Below are 19,605 nucleotides of genomic sequence, written 5' to 3' on the forward strand. Positions count from 1 at the left end.
TGTTTACCTTGAGAACACCTTGAGTTTAATGTTTTATAGGGAGAGCAATGGGTTTTCAAATATTACCACAAATTCTCATAAGTCGCACACTTCAACTCACTATCTGCTCTCTGAGGTGAGACAGAGGACATCGCACGCAGTCATCTTATGTTCTGACCTTGAGAAGGGAAAAAAAATCTCTACTTTCAGCCATCGGTTTCACTACTCAATAGGGAGGAGCCTCGAATTAGCTAATTCTCTTTGTCACAAAATAAGAAAATAATCTGCGAAAGAGCCCAACTTTTGGACTAAGTATCAATGAGTGTGTGTGTGTGTGTGTGTGCGCGCAGAGACACACAGCAAATCTCTGCCAAGCCATAATTCATACCAAGCCACCAAAGGGCTGCTAGGACTAAGCCCCATAATGCTCTCATTTGGCAATGGCCAAATCTCGAAAGGTTCAGCAGCCACACACGCACACACACGTTGTATAATCACTTGTGTGCACAGTTAATGTCAGACAGACATACCGCACAAATAAAAAACACATGCTAATACACTGGCTGGTAGACAAGCTGGAGGAGTTTCAAGGGTGTGGAGAGTGTCAGTGTGAGTTTTCAGCTTCATTTTCTGTTTGCCTGTGTTTGAATTGTGTGTGTGTGCATGTGTGTATATCAAAAGTATTTATATTTCTATATATATATATATATATATATATATATATATATATATATATATATATATATATATATATATATATATGTGTGTGTGTGTGTTCCAGAGACAGACAGAGAGAGAGCTGCTCCTTAATCCGTTCTGAAACCAGACAGGATCACTTTTTAGTTTCTGGTTTTGCCTACATATGCTGCGGTCGTTAATCACACACACACACACACACACACACACACACACACACACACACACACACACACACACACACACACACACACACACACACACACACACACACACAGCTACTGGGCCAGTGGGCTGGAGTGCGGCTACAGGAGTTTTTAATGCCACACTTCATCTCCAAAGCCACCCGGCAACGGATGGAAAGCAGAGAGGAGAGCTTGACATTGACTGGGGGGAGGCGGGGAGGTGGGAGGCTGAGACAGGATCAGGAGTAAAAAAATAAAATCAAAGTGTCACAGTGAGTCAGTGTTCCTCCCCCTCAACCCCCACCCCTCCATCTCTCTGTTTTCTTACAGGTCGCATGCACTGGAAACCTCCCGTCAAGCCGCTGAAAACCAGCCCCGCCCCCTCCGCATCGCCGACACTCTCTGGTCCAATCAGGCGCTCCATCTCCTGTCCGCGCTCCATCGCCTCCCTCTCGTCACCCAGTGAAGTGCGTGGGCTGTCTACCAAGCAATCGCCTACAGTCCCCGTGGCCACGCCCCTCGTCAGGCCGACCTCCGCCACGCTGCGCTCTCACTCGCTGAGCCGCAGTGGCTCCACCCACCGTGTGCCTCACAGCAACAGCCTGGGAACCATCCACTCCAACATAGTAAGATCAATAAAAACCCCACACACACACAAGGGGTCGTGTTCACCTCTTTACTGTTCACAATGAGTGAGATGGGTTGTCAGTCACTAAATTCATTCTCAGACTGTCAAGCTGTCATTTTCCTCAATGAGAAAATCCTCTGCTGCTTTACTACTAAAAGAAAAAATTCAAGAATTACTTTCAAATTCTGTTTCACAAAACACTGACTTGCAACTTAACCAGTTCTGTCACCACCGCTTTTACCCTTTTTACTGCTCCTCTCCTCCTCTGACATTTACTGTATCCTGGCCCACAAAGAATCTCTTAAGTATCTCCATGATACTGTAAAGACCCTCTGCAGCCCATGACAATAATCCTCTATTCTGTAGCCATCTGTTGCTTTCCGCCTGCCTCCTCCATTCCCTGTCCTTCATTACAAGTGCTCTGGCAACCTTTGAATACACTTGGACAAAATAAAATGAGACAGGATACTTTTTTTTAACACTGATTAAAAAAAACAAGTGGAAAACTATACACTGGAAAAAAGCCATAGCGTGCACTGGGTGTATGCTTGTATCCTGACATGCATGTATGTATTTCTCTATTTTATTCTCTGGTTTCTTGCACACTTGAGTTCCCCGTGGGAATCACACATGTGGGAATAACTACATGCTTGAACAGGATTTATGCAGCATGTTGTATGTTGTGGATGCTGCACTGAGCTAACCGCTATGTACATAAATAATGATCTGTAACTATAACAAATGATACTGAAGCAGCATCATACATTACTGTGCTCTCAGGGCATAACATACAGAAGATTAAATGTCTGGGAATAAGAAATAATAATGACTAATATATATAATACAGTATTCGATTGAGATTAATAAAATGTGCGCTGACATGAAAAAGTAATTAGTAAATAAAATAACAGCAGCCATTTAAATAGTAAAATGTAGTCAACGTATCAATAGTTAAATCAAATCAAATGAATTCCTTTTCCATGTGTGTTAGTAGCAGGTTATATTTGAGCCTGGTATAGACGTGAGATGACACTAAAGTGCTGAATGAAACATTCACTTTAATAATGGATGTTTCTTGTATTCGTAAAGTGTCCTTGGGAGTCTTGAAAGGTGCTTATAAATAAATGTATCATGGTGTGTATCTGTACGCAGAATGGGTTTTCTTGAGCTTTGTGCTCGACTTGTTTGTGTGTTTAGAGCGATCCGCTAATAAACCTGAGGAGTAAAGAGCAGGAGGCGGAGCTGGTGCGTCAGACCCTGGCCGCGCTCACCGCCATGAGGATCAGGTTCCCTGGCAAAACCGAGGAAGAGGCCGAGGCTGTGCTGGATGAGGTGGGTGCATGGTTTATCCAGTCTGTGTTTTTAATGTGTATTGAAATGATTCAGATTCTGAGGCAGAAACAAATTGTTAACAAGTATTGTAAGAAAAAGACTGAAATAAACACAGTTAAGAATGGGAATGAACATGGAGTACAGGTGGAGCAGAAATCCTGCTATATTCCCAGAGCCCCCTCTGTGGCCAGGTGCACACACTCTGCAGTCTAACTAAAAGTGACCTCCTCTCCTCCCTCCACAATAGCCTGTCCTCATTGGCCTGGCTCCCATTGTCTTTCAAATGACCCCAGTGACAACCTGTCGCTCAGTTTGCTGCCCCGACTCATTCCCCACTGCTCCTTAGTTTTAATCACTGTCTCCTCTATTTTTGGTCGGATCACCGTGCCCTCTCTTTGCTGTGTGCACATTTGTTTGCATCTGTATGTTTGTGTTATTGCTTAAACTATTACTTGACTTTATGTTTTTCTAAAATATTTCTGTATATATAAAATGTGTCTCATAAGGTTTAACAGTATACCAGATTAATTAAATGGAATTAAATGATGTTAATTATGAATGTACTGTTGGTAGTAGTCTGCACAAGAATCCAATGATCTCCATATTAGATCTAGTGATGAGCCATAGCTATTGACTCACAATTATGCACTACTGCAGAAACAGCTGTTTTTTACATGCATTTTCCAAATGACTTGAATAAATTAAAAAATCATATTCGGATAATGCTGAAAACCAAAGAAAAAGAAAAATCTTTAAAAAAACTCCACAAAGAGGCTGAGGCACCTTGAATTCACAGCAGAAGCAGAAGTTAGATGAAAGCATCCGACTGTCCCGTGTCCACCGACTCTGACCTCTGCTGCTTCCACTGCTGTCCCCACCACCAGCTGTCTGTTCAGCACCACTGCTCTCACAGTGCTGAAAGGACAGCAGCCACACAGTTTGTCTTCACTAGGCTAACTGATACCACCAACATCTTCAATGGCCAACATCTGATTTTAGTCAGCCACATGTGAAGTATACAGGAAGAGGTGTACCAGAGTGTTTTTATGTCACATTCGAGCCAAGGTCAACAATCCAAAAGTGGTTTTGTGGTGCCTAGAGAAGTGGGTATACTCTTATTTGTTTTTCAGCCCATCCAGCAAAGGATAAAAGTTGTGTGTCAGATGCAGACTTGTACAGACATCAGGGTGATGGCAACTACATGATTTTGAGTCAACCAAGTTGTCTATGGGCCAGTAGTTTCTTTTTTAAACTCTCACATTGAAGAGTTGATTAGCAACAGACAGTTTAAGTCAGAGTGTGCCACCATTATAAAATTTTATTATTTTTGTCATGGGTCAATTTTGAAATATTACTCTATAAATATAACAGTTTGCAAATAGTACTATATAAATAACTTCACTGCATGTTTTACCTGCGTATAGCCTGCACTACACTACTGGCTGTGACTCTGTACTACAACACTCAGCAGCCGCAGCTAGAAGCTCAGTGAAGGCACCATCCTCCAACTATTCAAGACTAGCATAACATTCCTAATAATGATCTAATAAAGAAAAAATACATCTTAATAAATATGTAGTGGTTATAAGTAAGGTTAACTATGGGCAAGTCAACCATGTAATTAACACATTCCCATACAATTTTCTCCCAAGAACAACGAAAAGAAAATGTGTGTGTATGTGTGACGTGTGTGTGTATCGGGGGTTGTGAGAGACAATTACCACCACACCTGTGCTGTTAACAAACCCTAATGAGAGCGCTGTGAAAATGCAGACAAACGGCTGCACCTGTATCCTTCACTCTTCGCCTCGAGAGACAAGGAGCGTTCACTTTATTTTTTTATTTTATGATTTAAAGTTTGAGGTCTAATTGGGCTAATGATGTGTTTGCATCAGAGAAATTGCCTCCTTTATCTTTCACTCAAACCCGTTTTTTTTTTGTGGCATTTGGAACCATGAAAGGTGAAATGTATTTAGCGTGGTTTTTTTAGGTGCTTTAATTGAGGGTAATTTGTGTACGTACGAAACAAATGTGACAAATGAGCTCGCTGCCTACCAGACAAGGTTCATGAGGATCTTATTTAGAGAAGAAGCTAAACAAGTAAAATAGAGAAAATACAGCCGGAAGCAGCAGCTCCTGGTTCAAGCTTCCTCAACAAAAGGAAGCAGCGCAGTCACCGCAAATTAAAGCTGCACGTAGCAATGAGTGGGGGTCTATGAGCGATATTAGACACCAAATATTCAAAAATTCGTTTTTCTTCATCTACAAATACAAAACAAGATTTACAAATTAGTTCAATTTGTGCATCATTTTGTGGTTTCACAAAAATATCCAACAATTTGATCACAAATGGACAAATGTTCATATTTATCCAGAAATCCATCATGTGTTTATGTGCTTCCGGGCTTTTGATGAATTCATGTGTAATTTCAAAGTGGTTTAAATAAGCAATGGAGTTATGTAATTATTAATGAACTTCATGTCTTGTGAAGTTTATTGGTCAATATCTTTAAAAGTAGGACATTTGGTAAAAATTGAACCCACGGTTTAGGAGATGTGAAAAATCTGTCATGTTAGATTTTTAAATACTATTTGTAGAGCAAATTGAGCTGGACTTTGATCTTTTATTACAAAGCCACAGATTGGTCGCATTGGTTTTGCAATTTCAGCTTTTTTGACCAAAATAATAATAATAATAATGATATTAATCAACTGATACAAAAATAATACACCTTCGAGGCTCAATAAGTAACTTTCTGGAAAGTGAAAAAAGTGTTTGTTATACCTTAGCTCTGTATCTGTTAATCCTTGGGGATTGTTTTTTTTATGTGTGTGTGTATGTGTGTGTGAATACACATAAAGTTTACACTGGAGATTCCCACTGGGAGCACTGTTTGCAGGGGATCTAGAATGCTACATGTGAGGTTTACACCAGTGGGGAGATATAGACTAAGTCAACAGAACAACAGTAACAGTGGCTGTACGTACACAGTGGTGCTGGCACTAGGAGCAGGTGCTTGGGGGATATCCAGCGCAGCTTTTGAACATAACAACACATGCCCAAAGGATTTATCGCACACTGAGGAAAAGAAAGATCGTAAATCAGTTGTGTTGCAATTCACCAATAACACAGAAAACCTACCTGTAATTCTTCAGCCAGTTTTATATGTTTGAAAATGAACTTGACTCATTTTTCCATAAAAAGCACCAACTAAGAGCTGATTGACTTGGAAAATACCAACAAAAAGTACATTATTTAAACCATTCATGAGAAATTGAGAATTGATGTTTTAAATTATCTGCCTGGATCATGCAGACCCTCATTTCAAAGCAAGGGTTTTGAGTCTGAGGCCGTGTGAGATAAAAATCTACACTAGTTTTGTAAAACAGGCAGGAAATTGGTGTGATGCCAAAAGTTCAAACTACTCTCCCTGCACACTGAAGACAGAATAACAAGCAGCGTAGTGTTGTGCTGCAGTAAACACTCACAAGCCAGATGCCAAATATCACAAAATACAAAACCTTTTCATCAAAAGAGAAGTCGTGCCATGTATGAACATGGAACATTTCCAAAGTATGAATGAGAGACAAAGATCCAGCACATTGAGTGATTTAATTAAAAACATGTCACATTGTTCTATGCAGTGACTGAACTGCACATCAATGGAAGAGTGGTGTAGTAACCTTTTTTTTAACAAAAGATTCAATGAAATGACAGAAGACTACTTTTCTGTTGTTATTATCACCACCAAACTCCAAAGGAGTTTCTATATTTTTTCTCATTGTAATTCAACTTATTAAAGAATGGCAGTCTGTAATAAGGCAAGTCTTCTTTCTTTATGTCTATACAACTGTGTTTCACCCTGACTATTCCTCACTTAGATCCTTGACAACTGGAAATACCACAAACCAAAGGTGGCCTCCTATTGGCTGGTGAAGCTGGACTCGACCAAACAACGGAAGGTGAGTTTTTATGCTGGTATCAGACCTGAAGATATCTGGGTCAATTTATCTTGTCCCATTAGAGAACTGGACAATGGGTTGGCTCCACATCCTTAGTAGCTACCAGATTTTGTAAGAATATGTTTGCAAAGTTTAAATTACTTTCAGGGCTACCCACGTTATTTCAAGCCTGTTTGATATTTGCAAGAATCTTGACTAAAAGCCACTTTTCAAAGTGGTGAAAATCCTAAACCCTGAAACACAACAAGAGACAGTTCAACATAGAACATAAATAAAGGAGAGGACCTCTGAGATAGAAGAGTTGTTGCAGTTTATTGGTTTGTGAGATCGCTGTAGGGGGAAGCACTGGTGGAGATGTGGCCTCGTACTACAGAGGCTAACATTTAAACTGTGCTGATAGAAAAGAGTTTCAGGATTCTGGCTGGTATCTGTGTAAAATTGCACTGCACATGGAAACACAATTTTCTGTAATTTTATAAGCAACATTTGAACCAATTACAGGTCTAGAGGAAAGTTGAGGGATACACAGCAAAATGCCAAGAGGTATTTCTGTGTGATAAATCATGAGCGTGTGTCAGGTGACTGGTCTCATTAATAATACTTACTTAATCTCTACAAACAGATTCTACATGAGAATAGGAAGAATCTTGGGTTCCACAAACCTTCTTGTTTCTAGTATGACCAATTTTGATTGCATATGAATGCAGATAGCTGTTAATAGAGATCAGCCAAAACGTTGTTTGGACCTGAAATGCCCACAAAAAAAAAATCATGTTTGCTTTTGTGTGAAGAATTGTGTGGATCATGTGGACTTGTTGGACTGTGACAGTGTACAATGAGTCGAAGATGGGACTCTTGGCCTGGATATTCACTCTCTAAAGCAGACGACCAAAATTATTGGCTGTTGCCCCCAGAGGCTAATTCGTCAACGATAGATTCTTACTGAACTTAATTGTAATTAATAACAGCGGAGTTCTCTATCACTATCATTATGTATAATGCTTCATTTCTGGATACATTTACTCTTAAAATCTTAAAAATGGGCTACAATCATCATTTGACATCTGTTTAAATAACCTCTGGTCGTTAATGCTGCTACACGATCGAAACCATCACCCTGTGTAAAGTGGACAATTTAAAAGCAGCTATGTCACCACTCTTGTTTATTCCTTTCAAAGTCTTTGAACAACTTTTAAAAGTAGAAATGTAATCCCCAAAATCAATTATTAGAGGGGGAAGAAGACATGTACGAAGATCATTACCCTGGCAGACAGTGAGATGTAGAGAGACCAAAGAGGATGTAAACAAAACAGAAGAGGGGACAAGACGTGAAATGGCAGCCAGTAGGTGTGTCAGTAATGATGCCATGTCTCAGCCACTGATATCTGCACAACAGTGTGTCGCTGTGTTGTGGGCTGTGGCGGTGCGAGCTGATGTTTTATTTGGAGTGGAGCAGCCTAATGAGCAGCAGGCAGAGGTCAGGAATGTAGCGCCCACCGCTCTGCCATCTGATTACCATACCAAAACATATCTGTGTGTGTGTGTGTGTGTGTGTGTGTGTGTGTGTGTGTGTGTGTGTGTTTGCTCATCTATCAGTTGGAGTGTGTAAGCGTGTCTCGCTTGCCTCATATTGCTGTAGGGAAATCTTGCCTCTTCGCATCGCAAAACACACATGCACGCTCACACAGAGTTAGACGGGCACGTCAGTAATGAGGAGCGAGGAATCAAAGTCAAAAGAGCCACAGCGCTGCACTCTGTGCAGGGTGAAAAGAGAAGGAAAAAGGGTGGTAGAGAAGGCAGTGAAGTGGGGAGGGACGGAAAGAAGGAAGATGGAAGGATGGCGCAGGTGTTCTCAGAGTGCCCAGGAACTTCTGACACCTTCTCTGTGAGACTGACGTTAGTGCAGCAATTAGTCCTCTCCCATGCTCTCTCCTGCCTGCCCCAGTACTTTCTGTCCTGCCTCTACCAAGTCTCTCTCTCTCTCTCTCTCTCTCTCTCTCTCTCTCTCTCTCAACACACACTCTGTATGCACTTTAATACGGACGCACAGATCATCCTGCTCAAAATCTAAATATATATACGTGTACAGTCTGATTAAAGTAGTTTTCAGTATGTGTTAATGTGCTTTGTGTGCTGTCTGTATTTATTCATACATGCGAGCTTGCCCTCAGTTATTGAGTGAATCCATTATCTTCTGATAGCTAATTTTAAGGTATGATAAAAAGATCAGGAAAAAAAATTACAGTTGCCAACAAATGCAGATCAATTAAAAAAGCTGTCACCTCTAGCAGCACTAATTTCCCTCATTATCACATTCTTGATTTACACCTCTTCGTTTCCCTGTCTCACTTTCATTTTCTCTGTCACTCAGGTGTTGGACATTGTGCGCACCAATGTACGCTCGGCACTGCAGCGGATCTGGAGAGAGCCAGATGTGGAGAGCCTCCACCTCTATCGGCTCTTTAACCGAGTCTTCAACCGGCTGCTCTGGAGTCACGGGCAGGGCCTGTGGAACTGCTTCTCCAACACCGGGTAGGACAGTTTGTGTAGCTAACCTGCCCACTGTCATCTCCACACGCCTGCACACAGTATGAGAGCTTGGAGTGAATGTGTTGAGAGATCACTTCCAGTTTATGTTACAATGAATTATTTTTACAGGATGTTACCAGCTCTGCTGTCTTTTTTCAAATTTGGTCTTTGTTAGAATATTTACATTTGATCTTCGAAGTTAAGATGTAAGTAGGACATACATGCGTCCTGTTGTCATTACCTGTGGGCTAAGTCTACCTACTCTTCATTGATTGGCTTGTAGACTGATGCATCTGACGTTGCTGTGTTGTCATTTCAGTGGTTAGTAGTCTTTATGTTTGAATAGAGAACATGAATGAACCAGTACATTTGATTAATTTCATTGCCACTGTAATATCATTATGGTATCACTACCAGCATCACCTGGTTCAGACCATGGTCCCCAGCACCTTTCACACCTGTTTTTTGGGGGGGATTCAAGTCCAAATGTCCACGGCAAACAAGGCAGATGTGAAAACGCCCTTTTGATGGTTCTATGTACATAACATAGAACCATCAAATTCAGAAAATTTGCAAAAACATACAATCAGCAAAAAGACCCTAATAAAAAAAAGATAGTAAAATGTAAGACTTGAAGTTTAAGTCAGATTTTAACTGCAATTGTAAAAAAGAAACACAAATTGTCCTCAATATTACAATGAACTTCCCTGAATGAGCTTCAGTTGCTGAAAACCAATACTTCAGAATCAAAACAAGTGATGACAGTGACTGCAGGGTGATGCAGTCACTGTCATCACTTGTTTCATACCACTGCATCCATTCAATAATGCCACTCTTCAATCTCCATAACTACAAGTAGACACACACACTTCGTGCAATCTCCCCATGTCCTTAAGCCCAGTGTTCCTCTGTCTGTCAGTGTCAGTGACAGCGGGGACGTTCTCCCAGTTTTATTTAGTTTGACTAAGGAAGCAACGGCAGCTGAATGACGGAGAGTGAGTGACAGAGCGACCAGACCCCGCTGCACTCTCCTGAAAGCTCTCGGGGATGAAAGAGACGTGATGCTCTGCAGAGACAGGGTGCAAATTAAGGTCACAAATCTGGGCTGTTAATCAGGGCTTTTTCACAGGTGAGAGCAAAGTGACGAGAGGGGTTGTGAGGCAGCAGGAAGGAGCTGAAAGGAGGCCTCTTAGTTCTTTTACTTTGGTTTGTTTTTCCGATGCTTTAAAGTTTTCATGTGGTTACTTTAGTTATTTATTTTTTTCATGCTTTCTTTGGTGGCTTCCTAAAAGATGAGTAACTGCAGTGACAGCCCACTTGATCATGTCCCTAGAGAAAGCCCAAAGCAGACAGACACACACAGACACACACACACAGACTGGACTGTTTCCCATCAGTGCTTCATATGGGATTTCTTAACCACAAGAAGTATATTTTGTTTCTCTCAAAGCCAGACACACACCCATGGCGTTAGATGCATCAAGATTGTTTCCACACATTTATTCCCTCAAAGACTTAAGCACGCCTCAAAAAAACCCTCCACACATATATACAGGCCTGACATGCAGACAGCTGCTGTGCTGGCGGCTTTATCGTCTGTGATAAAGGTCTGACCTTCTCACGTCTCCTCCTCTCCATATTCTTTACAGTTCTGTTGCTCACTGGCCGTGTTTCCCTCGACACAGAGGGCTCAGAGTGTGTAACTGAAGTCGCTGCCCACAGCTCTCCATTTTCCTCCTCCCTTCTTTCTTGGCAGTTGTAATTGAGGGAGGGCGAGGAAGGGAGTGAGTCAGTGATAGAGATGGAGGGGATCATAACCGGAAGGAGAAAGGGATAAGGACACTGTGGCAGAGAGAAAGTGGAGAGGAGAGGGATTGGAAATGAGACATTAATGGAAAAAAAGGGAAAGAAAAGACACGGTTGAAGGGTAAAGGCCCAGGAGGATTAGCTTAGCCTAGCCTCAGCTAACCCCGGCTCGATGCACCCCATGCAGCTTTTGTCTGATCACAGCCTGCCCTGGATGATCTAGCTAGCTCACTAACCTATGGTTCCGCCCCTCCCTTACAGCAGGCCACGGCCCCAGCATGGGGGAACCCAACAGGGGGCCACGATGTCGTGCAGCGACGGCGAAGCAGAGCACCTCGAAAAGCACACGCTAAATCCGACTGCAGCTGCCCCTCCACCCTGCTCCTCTCTGTCTCTTGTTTGATATTTTATCTAAGGGACTTAACAACAATCAAACAGCCAAGCAGCTATTGTGGGCGATGAACTCAACAGGCTTTGAAAACGACTTAGAGGAGGAGAATGGAAACACACACAGTTCTGAACCCTTTCAGAGGAAGCACCCCCTGCCTTCGCAGAAGTGAAAGGGGGTAGACATCAAACGTACCCCCCAGGGTTGCGTGTCTCAGTTGTTGAAGCTCGCTCACAGTCGGGGGTATGTCCGGGGCTGTAAAGGGGGTTAACTGTACGTGGATTTGTTTCATCCTTCCTTCCTGTATGTCTGTGTGGGGGAGCGTGTGCATCCCAGTGTACAGTGTTACACATCTACAGTGAGAGGCCACACACATTAAACTGTACTCAACTTTGTGGGCGTACACAATGCACAACTGCTGACTTAATTGGACTCTTGTGTGTGCATGTGTGTTCTGTCTGCTCTCCAGTTCATCGTGGGAGACCATCTTCAGTAAGAGCAGTGAGGTGGTGTCACCCCAGGAGCTGCAGTGCTGCCGCCGGCTGGTCCAGCTGTGCCGAGACTGCCTCCTGGTCGTCTACAAGTTTGTCTCCGAGTCCCGCGGCTCTTTGACCGGACTCAGCCCCGAATGGGATGACACCAGGTGAGAAGGGCACCCAACCCACTGAGGTCCTCCCACTGACTTCTTTATTTTCAAAAGATTATTGTAGCATTCCTGCTGCAATAGATAGCACATCATACAGTAGGGTGGCTGGATAAGATTCGAGGAAAGGATGGGAGTCAAGAGTCAAAAGGTTTGAGGTTCTAAGCTACTCAGTCAGTGTCCTTGAGCAAGATGTCGAGCTCTTGTTCTGCAAAGAGAATCAATCTTAATGCCTGAAAAGCAAACTTAAACTTTTGATAAAGAAAATGACATAGTTAGAGGAGTAGATTTTGAGCTGAAGTCTTTTGACCCCAAAGTAAATCATTTTTTGACAGTAATTTACAGATTAAAGAAGTGCACCATATATTTGGTAAAAATAGTATCAAAACACTAAGTGTTGCACCAATCCGGTACCGGTGCATTTTTAAAAAACTATTATTTTCTGCCGTATCAGAGACAATTCTGATGTTGGCATCGGTATTGGAACATCTCTAGTATTTTTACATCCACCTCTGATGTTCAGCTCCAGATAGAACCTGATTAAAGCGTCTCTTCAAGCAGAATTAACCTCAGTTGTATTCAACTCTGTTAAAACTCCCTTTAGAAAGCACTGGGGGGAAAAAAACAGACTCTATTGACACACTTTCACATACAGACACGAAAACTTTGATTTGAATTTTCAACAGCTATCGTCATTAAAGGTCACTCTCCTCCACGTAACGCCCTCATCACACAACCTCGATAAAACTAACAAACTAAATCGGCCTCTTTCTATTTTTAAGGTTCTTCCCTGTGGGAGGTTCGGAGTGAGTGAACTTTTAAAGCACATATATGCTTTGGGTAGGCAGAGAGAGAGGGAGGAGGATGAGGAGAGGGAGAGAGGGAGTGTACTGTTAACAGGAAATAATGGCCCACAGATTAGTGTTCAGGTTAGCCTGGGGCCCCGCGAGGCCTGCTTAATTCAATTAGAGCCCAGATGAGCCTGTGCAGCAAATGACCTTACGCACGCGCTAGAGAGAGAGAGCTCCTTTTTTCCTGGGGCCTCGCTTTACATGATTCATAACTCTCACGCATATTTTAACAGGCTATCAATTTGCACCTACAGTATAAAAACCTCAGCTGTTCAAAAAACTGTGGGGGTTTGTGTGTTTATGTTGTGACTGATCTGACCATGTTACTCTGCATTATGTTTTCTTTAGCCAATTTGTTCTGAGGATAGATCCAAGCATAAAAAATCAAAGCTAGAAGAGTAGCTGGGTTTAATAAGTCGAGCATGCACAAAATGATATTCACTATTTCTGCAGTAGGTGTCCTTGAGAGTCCATTAAAGCATGCGTTGGTCTGTCTCTCCTTATTTCTTCTGTGTCTATATATGTCTGTGTAAAAAAGCTTGGCATTTGCTGCTGGACCAGCCTCTACCCATGGCTCCACCCCTGCTGCTGTCGCTGCCGCTTCTTCTTCCTCCTCTTCCTCCGTCTCTTCGCCCCTCAACGCAGGTCTCAGCTTGGTTTAGTTCTGCTAAACCCTCCCCCCCCCCCTCCCCATCTTCCAGCACCTTCCCTTATCCACCGCTTTCAGCTGCTGCTCCTCCACCTCACAGCTGTAACAAAGGCCTGGTCCCACCTGCCCAGCGATGGTTGCTTACAAACAGTCTAGCATGACCTCCTCTCCTTACCCCCACTAACATTCTAACATTCTAATAAGTACTATTTGGCTTGAGAACATATATATATGTATATATATATAGATATATATATACATATATATTTCAAATTATACCGATTATTTGTCGCCCAAATCTAGAAAAGGTGTATTTGAAAGGAAGGAGGCAGGAGAAGGAAGCATATTGAGACTGTTTGGATCACTGTTTGTCGGCACTGCAACCATTCGGCCAGCTTGCTGTACATCACTAGCCAGTCACCTCCGCTGCCACACGCTAATCTGCACCTTTCACGCACTGCTTTTATCAAGAGAATCTCACCCTGACTGCATATTCACAACGAATGTCCTCGGTTGGAGCTTTTAAGTCTCACCTGCACGGCGTCATCAGTGCCACGATCAACCCAAACACGGCTCTCTTCTTGTCCCAAGAAGAAAGAAAGTGGCTCGGCTTGCATCGTGTCGTTTGCAGATTCACAACACAAAGCCGATCACATCGCTCCATCAGGCATGCAGGGAGCAGTCGCAACCCGCCGCCACTCCAGATAGCTGAGAAGCAATTAGGATTATTTTCTCATTGATGCATAAGCTTAATATAAGAGAGCCGAGTGTGCGAGTGTGACTGTGTGTGCGTGCATGCACGTCATATGACTGTTACACAACGATCAGTTGAGTCTCTCCTCGGTGACTCAAACTTAACCAACCTCAAACTATTTTTTCCGGAGCTGTGTTCACATCAAACTGGCATGTCAAATTAAAGTCCACTTTTGTTTTCCAGTTGTCCAAAGTGGTTGTGAAGAGATCCTGACTCTTTCAAAGTATTCCTCAAAAAGAAAGTCTTACCATCGTGTAGGGGATATTGTACTAATAGCACTGTAACCTCTGTGACATCCTAACACATCTTGACCGAGTTAAATGGAAGTCAGAGAAATAGGTCAGGAATTGACCGTCCACCATGCCTGACACCAGGGTTAGGGCTGGGACTGACACTATGGATGAACATTTTCTTATAGGCTATTAGTATTTTGCAGAAAATAAAAAGGAGATTTAGGATTTTTTTTAATAAGATTTCCCCATTTCCATTAAGCTTCTGCAATTCACTACAAGATAATGCACAAAAAAATGCTTGGATGGAAGCCAGTTTTTTTTCCCCACCACTGTGGTCTGACTAAACTATATCTCACATTGAAATCTCTCCTGCATGAACGCACATACATAACTCTCTCTCTCTCTCTCACACACACACACACACACACACACACACACACACACACACACACACACACACACACACACACAGCTCTTGGCAGCCTGTAGCACACATCAAAGTGGGTCTGTTAGCGAAGGTCTTTGGGGTCTCCCATTGTTGACCACACCTGCCCGCTCTTGTTCGAGCATCCTTCCTGTGTGGAGTGGCCTGATCAGGTGTGTCAACAGCCTCGTGGGTCCCAGCAAGGTCCTTCAGTCTGTGTGGGCAGATGAGAGGAAGAAGCCAAATAGCTCTGCTAATGACTTTCTTGTTAAGCCTCGAATTACTGTCACTACCCAAATACAATTTCCCCACGATGACAAAAGTTTCAGATTTTATTAACTTTCATCTGGTTGAAAAGTGTGATGGTAATTAGGGTTAATTGGGGTGTTGAGCTGAATGTGGGCTGCAGATAACCTCCAAGCCTCCTTGTACCTCTTGGCTTGTGATTGCGTCAGCTATCATGGCAGTCTTCTCTCCATCCTTAGTCATGGTATTTCATTCTGTCTGGCGTCGTCTTAATTCGCTGTGGCAGTTGCATCTCGGTGGAGGACTTAGCGGTGGCGTGCAAGGCCTGTCAGTGCGTCGATCGTAACGTTGCATGTACAGATCGGGAGCAGTAGTGTATCACTTCTGTCTTCCTGTCAACTGATGGAATTGAGCAAAGCACAGAGTGCATGAACAAGCCTCCCCTGGCTTTCAAGCATGCACCTTTTTGCCAAGACACTTCTTTATGATCAAAAGGAGGACGAACCTGGAAGATGCAGAATGAGGGTCCAATTAAATATAGCCTGCAGAGACAGCGGCCGCATGGACATGAGAACCCCCCACACCCCACCCCCCACCCCTTGCCACTTCCACCACATTCTATGAGCAGAATATTCACAAAGGAGCTCAGAAGAACACACACCCGCCCCCCCAATGAATGTTCAATATTTGATTTTCTTTATGGGTTTCTTTGGACTATTATTTCCATGCTTAGGCTCGAGGTGTTCAGTGAAAACCTTATGGGACTGGAGGAGAGAAAGCAGAGATACCACAGATCCGGGGACAAGATCCCTACAGATACAGTGACTCTCACAGCGGAGGGTGATGGAGTAAACGGTGCCGAGCGGGGAGACGAGGAACATAAGAAATGAAGTGTGACAGAAAATAATGGCACAAAATCACTAAATGTCTCTTTTAAAACTGCTCTTTGAGCCTCCTTACAGGAGCAGATCTGAAAAGCTGAAAGCAAAAGCAGATCCTGTCCACCTCTCTCTGGGGTTTGAATGGAGGAGTTTTAGAAGAAGTGCTGGACTGAGCCCTCGTTCCCACAAGTCCGGTCTCAGATGAAGAAGATGTGCTGGAGGGGTACCTGTGGCCCACTTGAAGCCGTTTCAAGGACACTCTCGTCGGACTAAATGAATTTAATTTGAATCTCCAGTAACTCTCTCGGGTCTGGGACTGTGTTGAAGTGGATGCCCTCAGCGACACCCCCCACCCCCCCACCCTTTTCCGGTCGAGTTTAGAAGAAGAAGCTGCTCGGCTAATTTGTCCAAGAGCTATTCCACAAAAAAAAAAGAGAGCTGTCAGAGTAAAACATGTTCTATCTCTGCAGCAGCTTTAAAGAAGATATTATTTCTTCACTCAGTAATCCTCTGCCCCAGTGACTCTCTTTTGATTAGATTGTCAAATCTTAAGGACTTCCACAGGGAGTATTTCTTTCGACCACTGTACTTGTTTAACTAAACGAGTATTAAATGTAGTTTTTATTAGTCAAAGATCCTCACTGCAGATGTGCCATTAAGGTTACACTATGTATAATGTCACAATTTGACACGTGTGCTGCAAAAGCCCAAATGAATGGGAGTTATTCTTCCAACTGTGGAAGAATTCAAACTGCCCCGTCTCATTGGCTTCTGAACAGCCGTCCCAAAACGTTTGCATAACCTTGAGTTAACCTCCCCCAGGATTTGATCATCTCATCTGACATTGCTCTGACAAACCATATCTGACTCATTTCCAGTAACCACGGAAGATGGGATCAGGGCTCAACCCGTCCTGACTCTTATCTCAACCTGACGCTGGTCTCATTCTCAGGTACTGGAACGCTGTTAGCAGGAGCTGCCTCACTGCTCTGTCTCGGTGGAAGGTGTCATAGAAAAGTCTTAGAAAGGTTCTGACGTCTTTGCCGTGGAATGATAGGTGAGGATTTTCTGTTCCTGATACCAAAAATTTAGTAGAGAATTCAAAGAATGAAAGAATGAAACTGGTTTAGTCGGTACGAGGCCCACAATTTGAGCCGATACATGAAGACTGCAGACAACCTATTTAAACACTGTAAGTGGATGTCTATGCATATTGCATTTGATGAATTGGTACATTGCATTTCAATAATCATACATTGCAAAAAACATCTGCTCTTTCTAGCATTTTAAATATAAAGGTTTGATGCTTTTTGTCAAACACGATTCTAAACTCAATATATTTGGGTTTTTAACTGTTGGTCAGACAAAGTGAAGATTTCACCCTGGTCTTTTCCATCAGACAACTGGCTTCGTTAGTTGCAGCCCAACCCAAAAGACCGCAGATCATATGGCTCTCACAGTTTAAGCCTCATCTTTACATTTTTCTTCTTTTCCCTCTTTTTCTCATTGTCAGAGGGAAGGTTATGTCGTAATATCTTGAAATCATCAGGTCTTTATTGAAGTTGAAATGTGCAAATGGAGAAGTCCATAAATGGCAGAGTCAATATATGAGGAATATTTGGTCTCAGTCCCGAGCACTAATGCGTCCTGACCTCTAAATTTTGACCTTTGCATATCTAATCCTCTCATTATGTTCATCCTTCCCCCTAATCCCTGCGTCCCTCGCTCTCGCCTGTCTGCCTGTCTGTCTGCCTGTCCAGGTATGTGCTGCCAGTGACCTCCCAGTTCATCATGAAGTGGCCTTCGTCCAGCTTTGGCCGCATCTCCTCGGTCATGCCGCGCTCCCGCAGCCTCTTCGCCGCCAGGATGGGCCACTTCTGAGGTCACCGTGGCAACCCTGGCTACTGACACCTCGCCTTTTTGACTTCAACCCCCCCCTCCCCTGACTCTCACCCAGCCAAACTCCGATCTCAGCAATCCTGGTATGGAGCTGGATCTTTGGGCAGCTCTGGACACCGGATGGGAGCCTCACCCTTCAGCCAAGCCCCCTCGTGGGAGATCAACAAGGAAAGGCTGAGTGACTGAGGTTTTCTTCAGGGCCTTGTTCAGTTTAGTTTAGTTTGGCCCTGCTCAGACCAGCAGAACACCGGCACCCTCTGACCCTCCCTTTAGCCCTCATTGTAACGGCTGTAATATACCTAATCACTGTACAGTTACAAGTCATGGTACTGTAAAAGTCAAGAATAACAGATACTAAACAATGCAAGGATTATTTATTTATGTACTTATTTATTTTCTAAGATATTCCATGAATGCAGTGAATGCTGATGCAGAATGCAAAAATGGAATGATTCAACTAAAGCTATCCCTTGTTTGGGAAGTGGATTTAAAAAGAAAAACAAAAACAAAAAGCTTATTTTTGCTGGCTAAAATCATTTCTCTTATTTCTGTGGTAAGAATTTAATTTATTTCATAACTTATATCAGCGACTTTCTGTTTAGAAATGTTATAACAGTCACTTTATGTCCATGTTTTTGTTTTTCAGGGTAACAATAGAGAGGTGGTGTCCGGATAATTCAAACTGTTTCACTTTTGAATGATTATGCCTCATGTTTTACACGTGCGATCGTAGGTGCAGCATTGTTATCAAGCAACAAAATGTTCAGAATGTGGACGTAGAAGAGCCACGCCTCTTTGCCTCTCAGAGCACGAGCCGACTTTGATGCCACAGCATCAGGAGCCAAACTGAAGTCCCAGCGAGCGTCCAGTTCCTTACCCAGTAAATGCACTTTGCAGTTTGTCACAGAAAGAGAAAGTGGGTGCACATCTTAGTCGTGTTTGCATGCCTAGATTTTAGTCCCTCACGTGGGCGTAGAGGTGAAACGGAGGAGCTGCGTTCGGAACATACTTGAAGTCGTGTGTTTGTCATGAATCATTGTGTCTTGTATCGGCTGCTCTGAGAAGAAGACACTTCACCTATAGATTTCTTGTCTCGATTATGGATGTGTTAAGGATAATAGAGATGTGTTGCATCATTTAGAGATCTTGCAGCAGGTCGAATGACTCGGATCATCGGCTGAAACGCACCAGTTGTACTGGCGGTGATTTATTCTCCTGGGACGAGCAGCTGCAGCCTTTTTTCTCCATCACACTGTAGGTACAAGTACCAGGGAAACTCATTGGATGTGCCAATAATAAGCACATCTGCTTCACGTGTTCAGTTTTATTTATTTAAGGTTAATATATCATGATACTACTGTAGGACCTCAGTTAAATACAGTGTTAAATGTTGATAGGGAGAAACGTTGTATGTTTAGCAGTTTACTTGGTTCAGTGTAACGACCCCATCAGATGATCGATGACTCAACTTTTCAATGTGGTAGTTTTGACTGTACCAAACAGTACAGTGCACATTTTA

General features: G+C 42.9%; 1 protein-coding gene across 6 annotated transcripts in view; it reads left to right on the plus strand.

Annotated features, from left to right (window-relative positions):
* Nucleotides 1-19,239, plus strand: part of ttll7 (tubulin tyrosine ligase-like family, member 7) — a 71,808-nt gene extending 52,569 nt beyond the window's left edge. Inside the window, exons 16-23 of one of the 6 annotated variants that reach the window (XM_034582414.1) lie at nt 1,191-1,486; nt 2,686-2,820; nt 6,703-6,783; nt 9,155-9,315; nt 11,976-12,149; nt 13,539-13,645; nt 17,140-17,244; nt 17,948-18,075. In XM_034582414.1, the coding sequence (XP_034438305.1) occupies nt 1,191-1,486; nt 2,686-2,820; nt 6,703-6,783; nt 9,155-9,315; nt 11,976-12,149; nt 13,539-13,645; nt 17,140-17,222 (1,037 nt within the window). In that variant the 3' untranslated portion in view covers nt 17,223-17,244; nt 17,948-18,075. Of the gene's footprint in view, nt 1-1,190; nt 1,487-2,685; nt 2,821-6,702; nt 6,784-9,154; nt 9,316-11,379; nt 11,936-11,975; nt 12,150-13,538; nt 13,867-17,139; nt 17,245-17,947 lie in introns of those variants that run through there. The other 5 variants (XM_034582415.1, XM_034582418.1, XM_034582416.1 and 2 more) reach the window with 5 other exon arrangements.
* The last annotated feature ends 366 nt before the right edge of the window (nt 19,240-19,605 follow it).

This window comes from Hippoglossus hippoglossus, chromosome 4 (assembly GCF_009819705.1).
Source record: "Hippoglossus hippoglossus isolate fHipHip1 chromosome 4, fHipHip1.pri, whole genome shotgun sequence".
Taxonomy (NCBI): domain Eukaryota; kingdom Metazoa; phylum Chordata; class Actinopteri; order Pleuronectiformes; family Pleuronectidae; genus Hippoglossus; species Hippoglossus hippoglossus.